Genomic DNA, 22,910 nt, shown 5'->3' on the forward strand with positions numbered 1-22,910 from the left:
AAAGAACATTTTTACTGTTACAAATCACAAAATAATTCAAATTAGTTATGGAAAGAGTAATGGAAGCTTTACGGGTTTCTGTTCAAATTTATTATGTATGATAAAATTAATAATGTTTGAAGTTGAAGTCCCACAAATTTAAAACTGTTCTTTTACTTTTATTTTCCTTTTGCAAGCACGTTAATAAAAAGTTCTATTATGTATATTTAATTTCTTGAACTTTCGTGTAAGTGTAGCCTATACATATACAAAATGACTTTGCCTGGTCAACGATGGGCCTCATCTACTAGTTAATTTTATAATTGAGATAAAAGAAGCATTTAAAGTTGCAAAGGCTTTGTTTAGTGGAGTAGGTTGGTTTGAAATGAATGCTAAAAGAGCAGTGCTGCAGATCTGAATAAAATTCTGAAGTATTCCTACCAAACATGGAAAAATTCCACAAAATCTATCAAATGGATGGCATGCATGTTTAAAATTCTCACATTGCTTTATCTACATTGACCTTCAGAATTTTACAAGTAGGAACAGTTTTATTTAACTAACTTTACTTCTAAACATTCTGCATCATTATTGATGGCAAATTGCTGGATAAAACTATAAGATGTTGTTTTATGATCCCATAAGTACATAAATAATCAAGTAATACTAATTGTTTTTAAAAGGGGCACAAATTATCTTATAGTGTTAGGTTTCTTTTCAATGTACATGCTTGAAAACCTATGGGGGAGCTTTTTATCCTTGAATCAAATTTCTAAAATCTTTGCACTTGGCTATATGTGATTGACATCAAATGCATGAGCAATAATAACAATATATTAAAATTATTTTCTTCAGCTTATAGTAGTTGAACTAGTTCAGCAGTTCTTTTTTCTATCAGTTTCCATGATTAACTTGAATACTTTTTATCGCATAGTTCAGGATTTACCTTTATTTCATCTGTTGGATGATAGCAGTTCTCCACACATTTAACAACATTCAGTAATTAACTTGGAAACAAGTTAGCTTGGAAAACTACTGACCTTATTATACTGCTTTGATTTCTTAGGTCTTGTCAAAGGTTCTAATGGACAACATTTGAAAAAAAAAAATCCTGTATTTGCATTCAAAGATCATATGCAGTCCAAACTTTTCCATATCCTTTGGGTAATATGTCTGAAGCCTGTGGAATTACCATCTAAGAGTTACAGTCTCACTCTTTGTGCCTATTTACAGTTTTTACATTTCTGTCTTGAGTCCACTAACAGATGTGAATTGCAATGTAGACTTTGTGATATACTTCCTTATTCACTAGAAACTGAACTGAGATCTACCACTCACATATGTATCACAAGTTACTGAATATTATTTTTATTATCATTATTGTTGTTGTTGTGTTGTTTTGTTTTTATTGTAAAATAACCCAGAGTGTGATTTGCCACTGTTTAGGCATATTGAAAAACAGTGTCCCTGCCAGGAGGAACTTATATTATAGAAAAGCAGTCAAATAGTAATTTTTGGTCAGCACAACTCTGGACTTAATTCAAGCTAATCTAGAATTTAAGGGCTTGTTTGGATGATCAATAATAGGATACCATTTTCCCTCTTAACTTATTAACAATCTTTTATGTATTTAGGAGGAGGATGCAGAAGTGGAAGGAATACAGTATGAGACCCTAAGAACATTTCATCATGGGATCAGAGTTGATGCCATAGCATGGAGTCCAGAAACCAGACTGGATGCTTTACCTCCCCAGATAAGGTATTTTTAAAACATTTAAATACAAAAACAACTTTTTTTTTGTCCATCTCGTAATACTTTATACAAAACTAAAGTTAGATTCTTTGAATACATTTACTTTAGTGGGACCAGGATTTCACCATTTGGCTTCAGTTAATGTTTACTTTTTGCAAAGAATGATTCAGTTGCAAATTAGTCATAATGATTAATATAAAAGTGGGTGTAAATAAAATGTAATTAACCTTGTAGTTTGTCTTAAAAGACTTCTGCTTGGAGTCCTTCAGAATAGGGCATTACACAACAATCGGGTCCACATTAGATCTGGATGAAATATTCTGGCTTGTACTGTAGAATGTCAGGCAAGATTTAAATGTTATTTGTAAAACCACAGACTATGGGGCTGCAGTAAAAGAGCATGAAACCTGGTTTTTACTTTTCTTAAGCCTGAACAAACAAATGCCAAATCTAATATGTTTTTGTTAATACAATTTGTCTGTTTTAAACCTCTATTAAAGCACGCTAGAAATTGCTTTATGAACTTACATTAGGCTCTCCTTCAATTGCTATTATAAATGGTTTAACTTCTCCAGCTATTTGACTACCACCAGTAACATTAATGCAAATACTAATTATAACTGACTATTTGCAAAGGTTTCACAGTTGATTCTAGGGATGTTACATTTAGATTAATTGTCTAATCGAATAGTCGGTGTAATTTGCATCGACTATTCGATTAGTCAATAAGGGCACCTTCGCCTCTGAAGTGTAACAACAGGCTGTTGCTGCACTTCAAAAGTGAAAGTGCTTCAGGGAGCATGGGGCCAGCAGGGGAGTCAAGCAGTTCCCTGCTGGTCCCGTGCTCTCTGCAGCATTTCAAAATGGCAGCGCCACATGGAGTTTGAGTCCCCACTCTGTCCCCAGCTGACCCTGGGCTCCATGTTGCGCTGCTGCTTTGAAACACCGCATACAACCTGGGCCAGCTGGGGATTCCCCACTTTGAACCACTGCTTTGAACCACCCCCTTTAATTCTCCCCCCTTGCTGCCTCTTTTTCATAGAAACAGCAAATGGGGGGGAAGCAATTAGTCAACTAGTATGTCGACTATCCGATAAGTGTTTGCTTATCGGATAGTCAACTAGTCGTTCACATCCCTAGTTGATTCATTATGTCACTTATGTGACTGGGCTAATTGGATAGTTTTCTTTCAATATAAAGTATCCTTGCTACTTGACATGCAGCTACAATACACTGCATTCCAGTTATCACTGTAAAGACTGTTATTGCCAAAAGGGAATTTCAATATGGAATTATTTCCATTTTCTAGGGCATAATCTGAATTTCCTTCTGCAAAATGAACTGACTCTTTAATTTAATTTGGGATGGAAATTTGGCAGGTGTGAAATGACTGAAGGTTTTTTTCCTCCTGATTATTCTAGATTTTGTACTGCAGCTGCTGATAGAAAGTTAAGACTATTCACTTCAGATCTCCAGGATAAGAATGAATATAAAGTAAGAAAGAAAAATAAATTCTAATAATGGGTACACTTTCAGCTTCTATCAGAATTTAATCTGTGTTATAAAAGCTAGCTAACTATAATTGTACTATACACAAATCTGCTACTATAAGCCACAACACAGAATGCATCCTAATACCTGAAAGCATTTAATCAGCACATTAAAGAAGGAAAGGTGTAACAAGTAATTACAATTTATTGCTATTTTGTACTACTTAATAGAAAAAAAATGACAGCATAACTGAATTTAACAGAACTCTGGAACAGTAAGCAGGTAAATATATATGCTTGGACTAAAATGAGTTGAGGACATACTGTCAACATATGCGCTTGAAGTGGGGTAGTAAAAGTATTCTGTTACATACAGAAAGCTGGGGGCAAAAGTTCATATTAATATTTTTAATATCTAAGCTTTCTTTAGGAAAGTTCTATAAAGGAAAGCATTATCAAGTGAGTATAAATTAGGTATACAGCATTAATGTTTATTTAAGAATGGTTGGAAATCATTAATTTCTGTTTTCATGGCAACTTTTAAGTTTCACATCCTCTAGTCATCAAAATTGAAAGCATTAATACTGAAATCAGTGTTGTCACTTTATACCAGGGGTGGGGAACCTATGGCCTGCAAGCCAGATCTGGCATGTGGCCTACCTTGATCGGCCTGTGAGGCTCAGGACAACCTGTGCCCGTAGTGGGGCAAACCAGCGCTGGCACTCCAACCATGCAGGGACACCGTGGCTGAAACACAAATGCCAGCTCTGAGCCTCACGGCGGGGGCAAGCCCTAAGCCTCTGCTTGGTAGGGGGAGAAAAGGCTTTGCATGCTGCATGTACCCCCCTCTCCCTCCCATTGCTCCCATCGGCTGGGAATCCTAGCCAGTGGGAGTGGTGGGGGCAGTGCCTGAAGGGAGCACTTCCCTGTAATGTGTAGCATCACGTGGAGCCACCTGCACTGCCTCACCCCTTCGGGAGCTGTGCCTCATACACACCCCCACCCCCAGAACTGGCCTGCCTAGACGCCACCCTGCTCTTGCACCCCAGCTGCTGCCCATGCCCTGCATCCCCACCCTCAGACCGCTTGTGCAACCCCAGACTACTCCAGCAACTTCCCTCCTGCCCAGATCCTGTACCTCCTAGAGATGTTAAATTTTGATTAATCAATTAATCGAGTAGTCGATGGAATTTCCATTGACTACTCAATTAGTCAATAAGGGGGGTGCTCACTATCCTGCTGCGCCTCTTCCTTTGAAATGTACAAGAGCCGCAGGCAGCTCTTCTACATTTCAAAGGGAGCGGCTCAGCAGTAGGGATGCTTTTGTCTCCCCTCTTCCCCCCACTTGCTGCCTCTCTCTGATAGAGGCAGCAAGAGGGGGGAAGCGACTAGTTGAGTGACGACTTGACTATCCAGTAAGCATAAGCTTATCAGGTAGTCATCTAGTCACTCACATCCCTAGCACCGCGCAATCCCTAACCTGCTCCTGCACCCTATCTTTTGCCCAGAGCCCACATCCTTTCCTCCACCCCGCTCCTGCACTATGCCTCCCATCCAGACTCCACACCATCACCACCCACAGCCCACTTCTGCATTCTACCTTCTGGCCACACCCTCTACCCCCCACTCTTCTGTGGGGCCGGAGCTTGAGAGAAGCGAAATGAGTGTCTTTTTCTTCTTCTCCGTTGGAGTCAACATTTGTGGTGGGATTTTTTTTCTCCTTCTCATGTGCATGTGGCATCCCCCAACTGATTTTTCTGTGGCTTAGTGGCCTCCAACCGAAAAAAGGTTTGCTACACCTGCTTCATACCATAATTTTAGGCAATTCTGACAGATGCATTCTTGGACCAACAGTTGCTTTTTTGTGAAGCTATATGGAAACAAATACTTATATCAAAGAATATTAATAAATACACCATTTTTGTTCCATTTTTATAAGGCCGAGATTGTCAAACTGGGGGGTGTAGAATGTATTCCAGGGGTGGGGGAGTGAGAAGCTGCTGTACCTTAAGAACTTGGTAGACTGGAGAGTGTTCTAGCACCCAATATTGAAGGCAGCACCACTGCCAGTAGCAGTGCAGAAGTAAACAGGTTGGTATTGCCACCAGTAATTCTGTGCTGCTAAAGGCAGTGGTGCCACTTCAAAAGATGGACGCCTGGTCGGCAACTACTACTCTCCAGCCACCCAGCTTTGAAGGTAGTGCCACCACCTGCAGCAGTGACTCATATGTCTGCTTTAGAAACTTGTTTTGTGGAAATTTTATCTACATGTTTTTTAATGCCTATGTAACTTAGGCTCCAAAGCTCATTTTCAAAAAGGACTTAAGCATTTTCGACTTCTTAATATTCTACCTTATATCTTCATGCCTAATAGCATTGCTGCTCCTACACGTATTGTGTAAATAACTACATAAATACATTTTTGTGTTATATTTTTCTTTCATTTTACCCTCCTGTAAGCAAAAAATAACATGAAGTGTGGTGTCCAAGTTGCTGACAGTGCCCACCAAGGGAATCTTATCAGTTTGTGCTAGCGAAAAAAAGTCGAACTTCTGTAAGACACAGCACAGTCCTAAAACATGATAGATGCTCAGGACTTGTTGCACAGCCAGGATCAGACAATCTCATGTTCAGCTGTTGTTTTTTTTAACTTGATATCCCAGTTTCCTAATTATATTTGACTGAAAACTACCTGTTGCATATAGCTGGATGTCAAAATTTAAAGTGGACCTATGGAGGATTTTGATTCAACATAGCAAACATTTTACATGACAAGGGACTACAGAGATACACAAAACATGCAAAAGCGGTTAAAGAATGTGATTAATCTGACTAACTTCTAAGCCATTTTTGTTTTTTTAATTATAAAGCCTTTGTGGGCACATTTTGTTGGGGTTTTTTTTGTTTTTGTTTTTTGTTATATTTTTCCCTATGCCACCCATAAGGGGGAAATTGCAGCAGCCCTTGAGCACAAAGGTGAGGGCAAGGACATTGAATGTAAACTCTAGGCACATACCAAATATTTCTCCCCTGATACTCTTTTTAAACTTTTATATTGAATTTTAGTTAAAAGATCATAAGTGTAGTTAATTACATAAAACTGAATATAAATCAGATTTTGAGGTTGGGTGAGCTGTATCATTTAGAACCCAGACATAGAGTTTGAAGTATATCCAAATTAGTTCATATAGTTGCTAGAGAGAATTAAACTTTGTTTTACTTTGGAAACCCTATATCTAAGACCCCAGTCATGCACAGACTTATTATACATGTGCTTAAAATTAAACATCTGTTTAAGCCTTTGCAAGATTGGAGCCTCATGTATTTGAAAGTATTGATATCTCTTTATAGAACAGTTTTGCATATGGAAGTCCTAAAATGAAGCACTTGTGCAGAATTGACCCTGGAAATGAATCTCTGGCTGTTGTGTATGTGATATGTAGGATTTTTTTAGGCTAGTCCACTAACTTTTTATTAGTAACAGAAGTGGGTTGTTTTTATTCAATTCTGTGCTGCTAAACAACCAGTATCCTGTGTGGATAAATCTTGCTGTTTTGAAATAAAAATATTAAAACCAACCAGTTACCAACGTGGTCTCATAACTAGGGCTGTTAAGAAGCAGGTAATTCACTAATCGTGCAGTTGATAGTAGGGAAGTTAAAGCTGCCAGCTCGCACCAAGTCTAGGAGTTCCCCTAACTATGGCTCAGACCCGGCTTGCGCCAGGTCCGGGAGCTACCCCCACTGCAGCTCTGCAGCTTTAATGTAATAGGAAGCCAGGCTACCTGCCCAGCTCCTACTATATTTTAAATGAAGAGCCCAGCAGGGGTAGGTTACCCGCTGAGGCTCTCCATTTAAATGTGTATAGTCAGTAGCATTAACCGGTAATCTTTTGCTTATCAGTTAATCAACTAATCGATTACTCTGTTACATCCCTACTAATAACATACAAAGGGTGCGCCTACACAGCAGGGCTTAACTCAAAATAAGCTACACAAATTGAGTTTATTTCTAAATTGGGAGTGTCTACACAGCACTTATTTCGAAACAGCTCTCTTCATCCAACTTCCCTTACTCCTTGTACAATGAGGGTTACAGTAGTCAGAGTAAGAAGTCCTCTTGCTTGACAGTATTTCAACATTATTTAGAAATAACTTCCTGCTGTGTAGATGCAGACTAAGTTGTTTCAAAATAACTAGCGTTATTTTGAAATAATGTTGCTGTGTAGACGTACCCAAAGTTAATTCAGGACTAAGTACTCACTGTTGTAATTTTAAGTTTCTACTCCTAACTGTAGAACCCTGACTTCGTTTTAAATATGTATACTTTTCCTATAGCAATTCTCAACTACATTGTAGAAGCCTCTGGAATATTCAGATATTACTGTTTCAGAATTATTATTTTTATAACTTACTAGCAGGCTGTGCCTCATGCTCACTATGCTCGCCTCCCCCCCTCTCTTTGGACACTTTCGCAACCTGCAAGCCTAATGACATTATTCTGTTACCAGGCAGGGGAAACTTTGTTATATCTAGAGAGAAATATGAGAATATTTCTTTGTTCTCATTGACAGATCTTTGATGGCCATTCAGATTACATTAATGATCTGGTGTTTGCCCCTAAAGAAGGTCAAGATATTGCAAGTGTGAGTGATGATCACACCTGCAGGTATGTATTCTGTTTACAATGCAGTTGAAAAGCTAGACTGCCTTAGATGGCTCCATTGAGGAGGGAAGCTATCTCTTGCTAGCCAGTCCAGTAGGTTTAGGGAAAGAGAGCCTAGTACCTATCCTACGCTGCGTCTAGACTGGCATGATTTTGCAGAAATACTTTTAACTGAAAAGTTTTTCCATTAAAAGTATTTCCGCAAAAGCGCATCTAGATTGGCATGGATGCTTTTGCGCAAAAAGTGCTTTTGCACAAAAGCATCCGTGGCCAATCTAGACGCAATTTTGCGTAAGAAAGCCCCAATCGCCATTTTAGCCATCGGTGCTTTTTTGCGCAAAACAGTTCTTCCCTACACTGGCCCTCTTGCGCAAGTATTCTTGCGCAAGAGGGCATTTTCCCGAGCGGGAGCATGAAAGTATTTGCGCAAGAAGCACTGATTTTGTACATTACAATGTCAGTACTCTTGTGCAAATTCATGCAGCCAGTGTAGACAGCTGGCAAGTTTTGCCAGTGTAGACGCACCTCTACTGTACCAGAGGCTGTCACAGCAATGTAGATATAGCAAGCAAAGATACTCTTCCTCGGTTCCCTACAATGCAACAGGTAAATGTCAGGACTTGTGATTTATGTAATTTAAGATAACTGTGTTTTGTGGTTTTTAGTTACTCATGCAACAATCACTCTTTAGATGAGTAGCCAAATAACACCCAAAATAACCTCTGTTCCTGATTTCTACATTTAAAAGAATGGAAGTGAATTTCCATATGTGAAGCTAGAAACAAATAAAGTTAAAAGTCAGTGTGCTATATGTAACGTACTCTTGAAAAGATCATCACTGCTTCAGTAACTTAAGCTGAACTACACTGATTTACACCACCTGAGATTTTGGCCTTTAGGATTCTTGGTAAAAAAATTCTGACAAATCAAACCATAAGCAAAAAATTAATGCGATGCTTTATTATACCTGATACAACTTTCTGTCTCTCACACGTAATTAGCATTCACTAAAAATCCAGCATACCTTTTTTTTTTTTTTTTTTTTTAAATCAGCAATATTGGAAAACCATTACTCTTTTAAATTAAGATATTTATAGGGTTTATAAACCTAGAATAGGAATTCTAAACTCTGAGAGGGGAGCCACATTATTCCTAATTGAATTTTGTTAAACATGACTATTTAAATAGCTAGGCAATCCTTTTCTAATGGAATTCTTTTTTAAATGTGTCTTGCTTTAATGCACAATAGCTGGGCTTTCTAATTTATCATTTTGGATGAGATTTTGGTCTGTCTTTTAGCTTGAAAAAAAACTCAATAGAAGATTTAATAAATATAAATCAAAGGCTAAGAGCTCTTTACCTCTGTGAGGAAAGGCATTTATTTCATACAGTGGGCTTCGCTGTGTTAAAGTAATGCCTACTGGGAATTCAGGAATTCAATATTAGCTTGGTCACTAGACAGGTTTTGTATTTTTTCCAAACATATAACAAGTCTTTTTAAAATGGCACTTTTAAGAGAAATTAAGACATGTTCTTGGTTGTGTGTTTTTTTTTTTTTAAATTAAAATAGAGTAGTACTAGGTGTTTCTTCAGCAAAGAGTTGTTTAAATATTTCTATGTAATACAGCATATTTAGGGATGAAAGAAAGAATTGTTTAAATTGTAGTAATCCACTTAACACCAAAAGAATAAAAAATAAAATGTTTTAAATAAAAATATAACACCACTGAAATTTGAACTCAATCGCTGTAAAATATATGAGAGCAACTTTATCCACCATAAAGTCTGAATAACAGCTATAGGAAGAACTGGGAAGTATTTGGCCATCTGAGAGTTCTATTTTTCCATGCATGGAATAGAAACATAGAGAATGAAGATAACATTTTCATTTAAAAATTGAATATAGAGCTATACTTCAAAAATCAAAAGTGAGTGCAAATCCAGAGTTTACAAAGGCCATGTCAGTATTAATGAAGATCCTACTTAATTTGCTGTACAATTTGCCTCTTCAACAAAAACGTGAAAATAACTATCAGCTGCTCTAGGAATAGGGCATCTGTTGAAATGGATATGAGATGCAATACTAGGGCAATTAGTACAAGAACACAAAAAGAATACAGTTTCTAGTGTTCAGGGATATTGCTAGACTTTTCAGTATGTCCTTTAGAGATACGAACAATGCTCTTCTTTCATCTTCTCTGAAGTTCTTGGGCAGATCCCCCAACAACCCTCTAGGGATGACTTTAGAGACCCTCTCAGTTTGCATGAGGTATACAATGCCACGAAGCAGATGAAGAACAAGGCAGCAGGTCCAGATGGGATCCCTGCTGAAATCTTTAAAGATGGTGAAGAAGAGTTAATTTGGCAGCTTAGCCTGCTTATCCTTAAAATTTGGATAAAGGAGGAGATACCCAGTGAAATGAGGGACGCCTTGATTGTAACCGTCTTTAACAAAGGTGATAAAGCGGACTGTGGAATCTATCGTGGTATCTTTCTCCTTGCTATTGCAGGCAAAGTTCTGGCACAGGTCCTTGCAGCCCATCTTTGGCCCCTGTCAGAAGAAATTTTACCACAGTCACAGAGTGGCTTCCAACCATGTTGTTGAACTGCGGATACGATCTTCATTGAATGGCAGCTGCAAGAAAAGTGTCAGGAGCAAAACCGACCACTGTATGTGGCTTTTATTGATCTAACTAAAGCCTTTGACAGTGAATCACTGTGTGCCCTTTGGACTGTATTTTAAAAGATTGGATGTCCTGATAAATACATATCAGTGTCCTAAAGTTGCTTCATAACAACATGAAAGCGACTATTCTGAGCAGCACTGGCTCCCAGAGTGAACCTTTCAAAGTACAAACAGCAGTCAAACAGGGCTGTATCATTGCCCCAATTATGTCTGTGGTCTTTATTGCCGTCATTTTCTACCTAATTGCTGGGAAGCTCCCAGCTAGCATTGAAATCATCTACAGAATGGATGGAAAGCTGTTTAGGCTTAGCAGACTGAAATTAAGATTTCCACCACATCTATCATGGCACTTCAGTATGCTGATGATAGTGCAGTTTTCTCCCACTCTGAGAGAGATCTTCAGACTATCTTGAATGTGTTTGCTGATGCTAATGCATGTCTTGGTTTCACCCTCAACATCAAGAAGACCAAAGTGCTCCATCAGCCCTCTCCAAATGAGGTACCATACGTCCTATCTATTAAAATCACTGGAAAGGCACTGGAGAAAGTCATTCATTTTCTCTTTCTTGGAAGTTATCTTTCATCCAAGGCAGATATTGATGTGGAAATCCAAAATCGTCTGAGCTGTGCCAGTGCAGCCTTTGCTTGTTTATGGCACAGGGTTTTTGAAGATCATGACATTTAAAGAGACACCAAACTTCTTGTCTCTCAAGCTGTTATTTTTCCAACATTATTGTATGGGGCTGAAACCTGGACAACATACAGACATCACTTGAAAGTCCTTGAGAGGTATCATCAATGCTGCCTCCTGCAAGATCTTGAAGATCAAATGGGAAAACAGGTGCACTAATATCAGTGTAAGAGGCAAACACCACTGCTATCAGAAAATAATAATCTGTCAACAACTTTGCTGGACTGGTCACGTTGTTCAATGCCAGACCACTACCTGCCAAAACAGGTCATTTTCTTAGCTGAAAGAAGGATACCGTAAAGTGGGAGGAGAACAGAAGCATTATAAGGACTTGCTGAAGATTGGATAACTTGAAATGCAACATTGATGTTGTTAACTTGGGAGACACTCACCCAGGAACACTCAAAATGGAGACAAGTCCTACGCAATGGCTCCCTGCATTTTTAATTTTCCCACCGACAAGCTGAAGAGAAAGAGGCCCAGGAGGAAGGGGAGACTGGCTTCTAGTCATGGTCAACACCCCTCCACTGTACCTAGAAACATCTGTCTTCACTGTAACAGAACTTGTGGTTCAAGGATTGGCCTTGTCAGTCTCCTAAGGGTCCACAACTCCCATGGAAGATGATCATACTTGGCAACAAGTAATCGCCATCATTAATACAATAATTCTCAGTATACAACTTTCATGGACTTCACTAAAGCTTACTGCTATTATACTGTCTGAATATCAGGAATGCTCCTTCCCAATTCTTGGATGGAAGACATCCAGTAAAAGTCAAGGTGCTGCTTTGGTGATTCATTTGGTGGTACTCTTCTGTGTCAATCTGGGTAGAATAAGTCCTGTAGTTCAACAATTCCCAAACTGTAGCACTTACTGGGAGTCCATGATGTAGGTACCCCCTTATTTCCAGCTGCAAAATCTAAATAAGAATTAATAAACTGATTTTTCCAAGAAAGCAGTTGCAGCAGTAGTATGTGGAGTCATGAACAAAAGGAGAGGGGTCCACGAATACATTTCTTTTTTCTGTTACAAATGTTGAGAATTTCTATTTAATTAAATTAAATCCATTAAGAGGCAGTATTCTGCTGGACTTCCTTTCCTAAACATTTGTATCTTACAGGTGATTCCATTCATTCCAGAGGTAGCTACACCTCTGTGGTAAAAATGATCTCTGAGAATAGTTTGTATATCAATTTAAAGGGATGCTGTTGATTATAAAAGTGTCATTGTGTACTTTTTTTTACCTAAGATGTAGATGAATAGGAGACCTTGGAAGTTTTCAGGATAGTGTTTTTCTGGATTTTTCAGTTTTACTTTGTGAATTTGTCAGCATGATTTTCCTTGTGTAATGTCAGGCAATTTCCTTTGTTCTTTGGGTGAGGTTTTTGCACAGAAGAAGAGAGAAAATATTTTTTTTAAATGTGAAAATGTAATGGTAAAATCACAACAAGTAACAGAGGGTCACAGAGGCAGGTATCATACCCAGAATAAATGCTAATCATGATTGTTACGTTGTGAAACTTTAAAAATAATTCCCATGATAAATCACGCACCACACAGAACAGCTCCCACTGTATATATCAGCCTCATTCTCCCTGTTTTTGTTTGTCTGTGGTATTGCTTTGCAGTTATATATCACATAATTTCTCACTTCCATTCATTTTGGACTATTCATGCCCAGGTGCAGGCTGTTCCATTGTCAGAGACTCTAGGAATTTGTGTGGGTCATCAGAGTCAGTCTTCTTTTTGTTTTACATGGCTACTGATTTTGCTAGTGCATCTTGGCCGCAAGGGTTAGATTAGCTTCCTGTATGTGAAGACATGTGGGACAAGGATTGACATCAGGAAGATGTGTTGCATTGTTAGAGAATGGATTTGATGGAATTCCTAAATTTAGTGCAGTGTTCAGTGCTTTCCCCATGGCTGCCCAACACTATGAATCTTGGTAGATCAACTTGGTCTTTGAACCATTAGGTTGCACAGTATTATAAAAACCAAAATGAAAGAAAGCCAGTAATGGCTCTGGATTGCTGTTTCTTTGCCTTGTCCTTCACTTTTGTTAAAACTGTTGCCAGGACATGTTGTTCCTGGGTGTCATTTTGTTAATTCAATAAACATTACAGACTCTTGGCCATAGTGTACACAAAATTGCTGCCCATGTCCTCATTTGTTCCTGCCTCCTGCAATGTTGAATATTTTTTTCACCATTCTTACTTAGTCTTTAAAACACATGTTCAAAATTATTCATTATTTTTTGCCAAAATTAAAAAATGAGCAGATTTTATTGTATTTTGTATTATTTTATCTTTACCCTATTTATTCTGGCAGAACACTGCCTCCAGTATCTGGAATGCATTGATATATCTTTTCCTAATGCAACCAAAACATTTCTTCTTTAAGGACTGAGATTTTTCAAATCCAAGGCTTCCTGAGCCCATTCACCAAGATGGTTATTATGCATTGTAATGGATTACAATGGAGAAGGGCTTGGAATAAGATTAAATATTGTGACATAATGAAAATATTTCCTGATTTTTGGATTCCATAGTCTAATACTCTGCCCATTTGTTGTTGTTTGCATCCTAATATGTCCCCCAGATGTTATGCTGCTTAGCAGTGAAATAAAAGCTGTTTGTTGTCATAATGCAAGTTTAATCCTGTTTCCTGTGTACAGTATCTGATAATCCTGAAAAAGTAAAAGCAGTTTCTGAAACAAAGCTTTGGAACTTAGTTGAAGGTAGTTGAATAAGCTTTAATTGTGAAGTTATTCAGAAAGATACATTTGGGGTTAATTTTGTGTTATTAATTGTAAGTAACTGGATATTTTAATGAAATGTGAAGAATTTCCTGTGTGACATTGTTATGGTTTATACTGAGGATCATGAAGTGGTAGTGAGAACTTTTATTCTAGATTGTAAATTCCTTAAAAATGAAATAATCACATTTAATATGTTTGAAAACTACCTCATGGACTTTTTTTCTAAGATCACTGGCAGAAACAAACCAGTTTCTCAGTATGATCGTCTTTCAAAAACAGAATATTTTAAAGTTTTGAGAGAATTAAGTTTTTAATTCACATTAGGAAGGAAGTTTGTTAATATATAAGGAGCTGAAATACTATAACCCCAGCCAATTTCTCAATTTCTGATAAAATACATCTAATGAAGTGAGACAATCACTGGGCTGTCCAATAAACTCTCACAGATAAATGACTAATACACCCTATCACCTGTCACAGAACACTTTTTTTCACAAAGCGATCGCTCTATAGCTGAGTTCTCAGTCCTTCTCTTCAAAGGAAACATACACAACACCTTTAAAGGATGAGCCTGGGTGCTTAAATGTATATGTTTTCTGGATATCAAAAATCATGGACTGAATAGAATAGTGATAGAGATGTAGCCGTGTTAGTCTGGTGTAGCTGAAACAAAATACAGGACTATGTAGCACTTTAAAGACTAACAAGATGGTTTATTAGATGATGAGCTTTCGTGGGCCAGACCCACTTCCTCAGATCAAAAAGTGGGTCTGGCCCACGAAAGCTCATCATCTAATAAACCATCTTGTTAGTCTTTAAAGTGCTACATAGGACTAAATAGAGACACTGAGTTGATTGTTTATTGTAATTCACTTAATACCCCCCCCCCCACTCTTCTTTCTTTTTTGCTCCCCTCTTCTCCTATAATTGGAGATATGTTAACAAGCTAACATACCACTTGACATTTAATGGTCCCTTGAAATGACTTAACTCTGTAAATTAAACAGTCTCTTCCACCTTGTATTTAGCTGTGACAGTGCATTTCACAGGCTACTCTGCCACATTACTGTGCTGCAACTTTCTGGCTCAGGAGGGTGAATAAACACTCTCTGAGTGCAGCAAATTGCAGTGCTGTAAAGAGCTAGTGTAAACCCGGCTGCAGCACTTTGTGGAGGTGGTTTACATGGAGCACTAGGGGTGTATCTAGACTACATGGCTTTGCCGTAAGGAGCAGTTGACAAAGGCTTCCCTTGTTGACCGATCCGCGTCTAGACTCCCGTGCTGTGCCGGATCAGCTGATTGTTGGCACAGAGCGGCAGCCATTTTTATTTTAATGAAGCGGGGATTATTTAAATCCCGGCTTCATTGACTGTCAGGTAAACCAGTTTACATGGCTCTGTCGGCAGAGCCATGTAGTCTAGACACACCCTGGTAGAGCTCTCTCCCAGCACTCTAGTCATGATCACGCTGCTACATTAAAGCACAGCTGCTACTGTGCTTTAATCTTTGATGTATAGACAAAGCATATCTTTATATTAGCTCAAAAGCTTGTGTCTTTTATTGACACAAATTGATCCAATAAAAGATTTTTACCTCATCCACCTTGTGTCTCTAAGGTAAGTACAAAACCAAAGCCAAGATTATTGAATGATACAAAAAGACTTGTACAAAATGAATGAAAAAGATCAGGAGCTGTGAAGAAAACAGTAAAGGAAGAGCAAAATTTTACTTCTGCTAGTGTGGTGGCAATAATTGATTAACTTCAATCCAGTTTGGCCAAAGCTTTGAATTTTACATGTTTATTACTTTCTTTATTGAACCACAGAGAGCTAGTAAACGAGTATCAAAAAGTATGTATTAAAAAAAATGAAAAAGCTTTTTAAAAAGACTATCTTTCTAAAAGCACACCAAAAGAGTAAAAATAAATTCTTCACATACCAATTTAGGAGAAAGATTGGATGGCTAAGTACGATTCAAGGTAGTTGCTAACTGTTGGCCATCCAATCTTTCTCCTAAATTGGTAGTTGAAAAATTTATTTTTTCTCTTTTTTGGTGTGCTTTTAGAAAGACTGTTTTTTAAAAAACGATTAAAAAAAAATTTTTTTTTGTCTTTTTGTTCTTTCCCCTCCACAGTGTGGAATTGCAGCATTCCCACGCGTGCGTGCGCACACACACACACACTCTGGGGATGCTGCTCTCCCTCCTCGGCTCTGGGGCTGCTACCCTCCCTCTCCCTCTGGTTCTGGGGCTGCTGCCCCCCCCCCCCCCCCCAGCTCTGGGGCTGCTGCTCTTCCCTCAGCCTGCCAGGGGGGCCAGGAGCTAGATCTGGCGGAGGCAGCCTGCCACGTTGGTGGCCTACAGGAGGGCTGGGGGCCACGCAGGGCAGCCTGCTGCATCAGCCACATCGGAAGCCAGGCAGCATAGCACACCTGCGCATGCCTGCCTATTTGAGGGTAAATCCTTTTGGACTAAGCAAGGTGATTCCTATTCTTATGTGCAAGAGAAATGGGCAGAACAGACTGTCATATTGTTCTCGTATAGAACTGGTTTTCAAACTCTTTTTCATGACCAAGTTGAAGAAAATGGTTGATGCCCAGGACCCAACATAATTTGACTAAAGTGTGGGCTCTGGGCTGGGGATGAGGATGAGAGCTTCAGGTTTGGGGATGGGACAGGAGGGCCTTACCTCAAGCAGCTCCAGGTCAGCGATGCAGTGGGGGTGCTGAGCCAGGCTTCTTGCCTGTTCTACCACTGCAGACCATGCTACATCCCAGAAGCAGCCAGCATCAGATTCTTGGCACCAGCCAATGGGAGTGCAGAGCTAGTGCTGAGGGCAGGAGCAGTGCACAGAGCCTTATGTGCTTTTCTGCTCCCCACCCTTGCTTAGGATTCAGGCTTGCTGCTGGCTGCTTCTGGGTCACAGTGAAGTCTTCAGTGCCTGGACAGGCAGTATCCTGCCTTAGTACCCCCATTGATCACCCTGCAGCAATGAGACCCAGTGCCTGACATTCCGCACCCCAGTACTGGGTTGCGACCTGTAGTTTGAAAATCACTGTCCTATAGGATTCATGGAAGATAAGTGCTTAATCCTACCCTTTCAACATAAAATAAACCAAATACAAGCACAGCACTTTGCTGTTTACAGAGTAAAAGAGAGCATAAATGTGTCTCCACACCTAGTAACCTCATTCACAGCTGGGAAGAAGACACGATGGCATGCTTCCTTTGCCAAAATGATTCACCATCCTCAGTTATATCATAATTCTCTCCCACACAGTAAATACACATGAAGAGTGTTGATTTGACTTGGAATATCTACAAGGCACAAATTCTGGCAGTGGAAGAAAGTATTATACATTTCTAAATTACCTAATCAAGTAAATATTCAATTTTTTAAAACACTTGTTAGTTTTTTAAATAAAGACACTGCTCCATTAGGATTGGAAACCCTATGATTTCTACCAGGAAAACAAATATTTGAGCTGCTGTGGTTTGACATAGGAAGCTAACATTCTTCACTAAATGTATTTACTTTACTTTGTATCTGTTTTGTCTAGACTTGTGATGTATTATTGGGAGTGTGTTGAAATCTCTTAAATTTAAAATTTTAGGCACCCTGGAAGTCAATGTAACAGTAAGACTCAAAAGACTATGTAGAGCATTTTACATAAAATCTTATGAACTCTCATTTTATAGCCTGGTGCATATGTAAGGAATCTACATGTCCACACAGTTTGAACTTGCATTTTTAATCAGTATCGTTTGCAACATAATATCATCCCCGTATAATTATACAATTGATTTTAAAGAGAAAAGAGCTTTTGCTGGGGCAGGACCTTTAGATTTCACCTTCTATTGTGAAAATATCAATGTTTCATAGAGTAGAAACTCATAGTTATGAACTTCTCGGGAATGAAGGGTTGTAACTCTGAAATGTTTGTAAACAAAACATGGCTGTTTCAAAAGTTTACACATGAACATTGACTTAATACAGCTTTGAAACTTTACTAAGCAGAAAAAAACATTGCTCTCTCTTTATTTTTTAGTAGTTTACATTTAACACAATATTGTATTTGCTTTGGAGACGGAGAGGGTGGGGAGGGGGAAGAGGCGGGCCTTGCTACAGCCTCATTGCTAGGCCCCTACCAAATTCACAGCCATGAAAAATGCCTCACAGATCATGAAATCTTGTCTTTTATGTGTTTTCACACTATACTATATAGATTTCATGGGGGAGACCAGCATTTTGCAAATTGGGGGGCCTGCCCAAAAGGGAGTTGCGGGGGTCATAAGCAGTGTTCCCTGTAAGATTAGAGGAAACATTGGTCCCAAGGTTATTTAGTGGTATTGTGATATTTCTACCCTTACTTCTGCACTGTCTTCAGAGCTGGGTGGCTGAAGAGCAGTGGCTGTTATCTAGGAACCTAGCTCTGAAGGCAGCACCCTACCACCGGCAACAGAGAAGTAAGGTGTCACAGTATCCTACCATGCCACCCTTACTTCTGCACTGCTGCATTCAGAGCTGGGCAACTAAAGTGTGGTGGCTGCTGACTGAAAGCCCAGCTCTGCAGGCAGCAGCACTTAAGTAAAAGTGACAATACCATACTATGCCATCCTTACTTCTGTTGGCAGGGCTCTGCCAACAGCAGCACAGAAGTAAGGGTAGCAATATCAAGAACTTCATTTCTACAATAACCTTGTGACACTCTGCCCCACATACACACACTCCTTTTTGTATCAGGACCTATACAATTACAGTACCATGACATTTCAGATTTAAATAGGAAAAAATGACATTTATTATTTTTAAAATCCTATGGTCATGAAATTGAACAAAATGGCCCAGGAATATAGTAGATCCCCACTGATTAGAAACTTCCGGTTCCAAATGAGGTTGGACTAATCAGTTTGTAGTTCTGAGATTACACTGTGTAACAATATAAGATTGTTGCACAGAGTGGCTCCTAAATTATGGTTCAGAGTAAGTGTCAAGTGGGCTACTAATTATGAAATAACACGTTTTTGTTTCCATCCCCTAGTTAATTGTGGAGGGAGAGTGTTTGAATATAGAAAGAGAAAATAATAATGTACTTACTTTTTTGTCTCCTAAAAATTTACATTTTCACATCTGGTTTTGCTTTCTAAAGTATTCAGTACTCACAACTCCCTTCAACTTGGGTAAGATTTGTAGATGTTTAACACCTTTCAGTATCAAGCCTTCTATCAATACTTTTGTGTTCAAAAGATGAAGTATAGATGCTAGATCTCATCTGATTCTGGCCACCTCTCTGCTTAACAGTTGTCAGCAGCCAAGGCTGGAAATTAATGTTTTTACAAACAGAAATAATTGTTTTTCTTTTTTTATTAGGGTTTGGGATTTAGAAGGAAATCAGAAGGCTTGTTTTGTTCTATGTTCACCTGGAATGAGTGTGTGCTGGCATCCTGAAGAGGCTTTTAAGGTTCGTCTTTGCAGCTTATTTTTCTTAAACCGGTATGTAAATGTGTGTTGTTTTTCTAAATTATAATATTTTGAAGCTACAGTAAAACTCCAGTGGTCCGGTATCCAATGGTCCGGCACTCCTGATGGTCCAGCACCATCTGGAACCCGGAAATGCTCCAGGAAGCCAGACAATTGGAGCTGCTCTGCCCCCGGCTTTCCCGATTCAGCCGCTGCTGAAACTGACCAGCAGCTGACTCGGGGAAACCCGGGGTAGAGCACCCCAGCTGCTCAGCCCCGGGCTTCCCAGAGTCAGCCGCTGGTCAGTTTCAGCAGCAGCTGACTTGGGGAAGTCCCGCAGCGCCGAGGGGCGCATCCCCCCACTCTACCCGAGACCCCTGATAGCCCCCCCCCCTTCTGATAGTCCGGCATATCTGATAATCTGGCACCCCCTGGGTCCTAAAGGTGCCAGTTTATCGGAAGTTTACTGTATATAACCGGATTTCATTGTAGTAGCACATTCTGTATTCTTCTTTATCAGCAGATTCTATAATTTCATTGGTGGGTCTTCAAGTAGTGTCTCTGTGTGTGCTCCATTATAGGGCTATGTCTACCCTGCTCCCGTTTTGCGCAAAAATAAAAAAATGCACATGAGGCAAAGTGTGGAATATCGCTGTGCCTCATTTGCATAATGAATGAGGCTCCATTTTTGCGCAAGAGGCTTTTGTGCAAAAAACCCCTTCTGGCGTAAGAGCCGTTCTTTCTCTTTTTTTTCAGGAAGAACAGCTCTTGTGCAAGAGAGGTGTTTTGCGCATAAAACGGAGCCTCATTAATTATGCAAACGAGGCATGGCGATATTTCATGCTTCACCTCATTTGCATATTTTTGGCACAAAACGGGGGCAGTGTAGACATAGCCTAGGAATGCCTGCCTTCCTATGCTGCTGCTGATCACAGAACTTTGGCAGCACTGACTGTCAGAATGGGTGGAAGCTTCCTAAAAGAGTGGGTAGGAGGGCCCCTGGTGCCCAAACTATAGCCCATGCCTTCTCATGCCATCTCTTCTTCCTGAGGCTCTGCCCCATGCTTGCTCTTCTCTGCCCCTTCACACCCAAGCTTCCCCTTACAGACAGTAAAAAGTGATTGGGGGGGGGTCATGGCTCCAGGCATCCCTTTTTCCAATGTGTCTCATGTCCATTTACCCCACATATGCACTGCTCCCTGCCTGCTAGAAGGCTAGCTAGTGTGCATGAGGCTAGTTGAGTGATCCCTCATCACTTCCTTTTCCAATAGCTCCTAGATAGAGATGGAGCTGTAGCTGTCTGTTCCCAGATCGTTGTCCCCGGAGGAGGCGCGTGCCAAGGCTTACCTCCTCTGCGGGGGGAGAGGGGAGACCCTGGAGGAGGCACGCGCTGGGGCTTTCTCTCCTCTGCAGGGGGAGGGGGAGTTGTCCCCGGAGGAGTCCCAGCAGGAGGTAGGTGTGGGGGACGCCGTGTCCCCGCTGGCACCCTGTCCCCTACCCCCGCTGGCACCCTTCCCCAGTACCATGTCGCCTGCTCCCACCAGCACAGTTGGGGCCACATTAGTGATGCTTGGGGGGTTTTTGGAGGAGTTATTGCATCTCACTTGTGTGGCCCCAACTGACTTTTCTGTGGGTCAGTAACCCTGATTCAAAACAGGTTCCCTGCCCTTCTTATAAATAAAGATAGTGCAGAAACTTTTTGTGTTTGATATAGTATTTTATTTAAAAATGAAGCCTGGCCAACAAGCCCCCAATTGGGGCCAAACCCCCATCTGGCTGCAGCATCATAACACTCCTGCACCCTCCCCCCCCGACCCTAGATCTGAGCCTACCATACACTGGAACCCCCTGTCCTGAGCCCCTGACATACCCCAACCCAAATTCTAGCACCCTCACATCCACAAGCCTGTGGCTTACTTAGTAGCCCAATCCTCCATCTGACCCCAACATTCTCCAGCATGGAGTCCCTTCCCCGAGCCAGTGTCCCCTTCGCCACCTCCTTCTGCATCCAAATGTCCTCCCAGAGCTTACACCACTCACCCTTCCCACACCCAAATCCCTCATTCCCACCCCAGAGCCCACACATCCTGTCTCAACCCAGTGAGGGTACGGCTAGACTGCAGGAGTTTTTCCAGGATTCCAGAGATATCCCGGAAAAACTCTTCCATGTCCAGGGACGCGTTGGTTCTTCCGCTTTTTTTTAGTGGAAGTGCAAACATGCTCTTTCAGTAACCTCTGTATTCCTCGTTCCACGAGAAATAAAGGGGCTTCCAAAAGAATGGGTTTTTCTGACATTTGGTCAAGTCTAGACAGGCCACATGTTGGAAAAACCTCTTCCTACAGAAGAATCGAGGGGAAAAAGCAGCAGTGTAGAGTGTATAAAGGCTGGGGATAGCAAGTGATGGAAAGGAGGAGAATATAGAGGGCGGGGCTTCAAGAAGGGGTGGGGTCTTGGGGGAAGGATGAGGCGGTAGATCTTGGCTTGTTCTGACATTTAAAAAGTGATCTTGGGTGTAAAAAGTTTGGAGACGACTGGGCTAAACATTTGTATGCCCCCTTCATACTTCAGACGCCATTCCACATGATTACACCATTGCTGTGCATACATGAAAAAGCCTATAGTGTAACACGTGAATTGATAAGGATTAGTTAATGTAACTTTCTCCAATTACCCACCCATCTTACAGAAAATTAAATACAAGTGGCTAGGTTCTTGCATTAAATACAAGTGGCTAGGTTCTTGTATTGCCAAAATGTTAATATAGATGACCACTTTTCAACTCCAAAAAGGTAGATGTCACACCTTCCATTCCTGCTAATGCTTTGGTTAGCTGTATAGTAATACAGAGTTGAATTGTGGCCAGTTATGAAAAAATGCAGTTTACAAAGTTTGAGCAAAATCCATGTGTTCCTTTCTTTTGCAGTTGATGGTAGCAGAGAAGAATGGAACAATACGATTCTACGATCTCACTACCCAGCAGGCCATTCTGTCTCTCAAGTCTGAACAAATGCCGTTGATGTCAGCACACTGGTGTTTAAGAAACACCCTTAAAATTGGAGCAGTTGCTGGAAATGATTGGATAATTTGGGATATTACTCGCTCCAGGTATGCTTGTCAAACTGGAGATGACTTCCTCATCCCATTTCTTCCATTTGCATGAAAAAGGGATGATATTGTTATACTGTTTTATTCAGCTAAGTAGAACTTCGTTATAGCTAGTGCTGGAAGTCCCAGTTTGGTAAAGCTTTTAAGCACATTTTTAGATGCTTTGCTAAACAAAAATGAACTGGGGCTTTAGTATCTAGCATTTCTATAGTAAACAGCTCCCACTTACTTCTCCATGGGATTTGTGACTTCACCATTATCATTCACAAATTCTTATAATGATACATTTTAAATAGTGTATAGTGCATTATTTCTGTTATTTCA

At 40.2% G+C, this 22,910-nt stretch overlaps 1 protein-coding gene across 17 annotated transcripts in view; it reads left to right on the top strand.

The window, feature by feature from the left end:
* NUP37 (nucleoporin 37) overlaps positions 1-22,910 on the top strand; it is a 34,177-nt gene that overhangs the window by 6,008 nt on the left and 5,259 nt on the right. For all 17 annotated transcript variants that reach the window (XM_075939003.1, XM_006138027.4, XM_006138026.4 and 14 more), the window contains 5 exons: positions 1,614-1,738; positions 3,154-3,226; positions 7,795-7,889; positions 19,391-19,481; positions 22,405-22,586. In XM_075939003.1, coding sequence (XP_075795118.1) covers positions 1,614-1,738; positions 3,154-3,226; positions 7,795-7,889; positions 19,391-19,481; positions 22,405-22,586 — 566 coding nt within the window. The remainder of the gene's footprint in view (positions 1-1,613; positions 1,739-3,153; positions 3,227-7,794; positions 7,890-19,390; positions 19,482-22,404; positions 22,587-22,910) is intronic.

The sequence above is a fragment of the Pelodiscus sinensis genome, chromosome 1, assembly GCF_049634645.1.
Source record: "Pelodiscus sinensis isolate JC-2024 chromosome 1, ASM4963464v1, whole genome shotgun sequence".
NCBI lineage: Eukaryota > Metazoa > Chordata > Testudines > Trionychidae > Pelodiscus > Pelodiscus sinensis.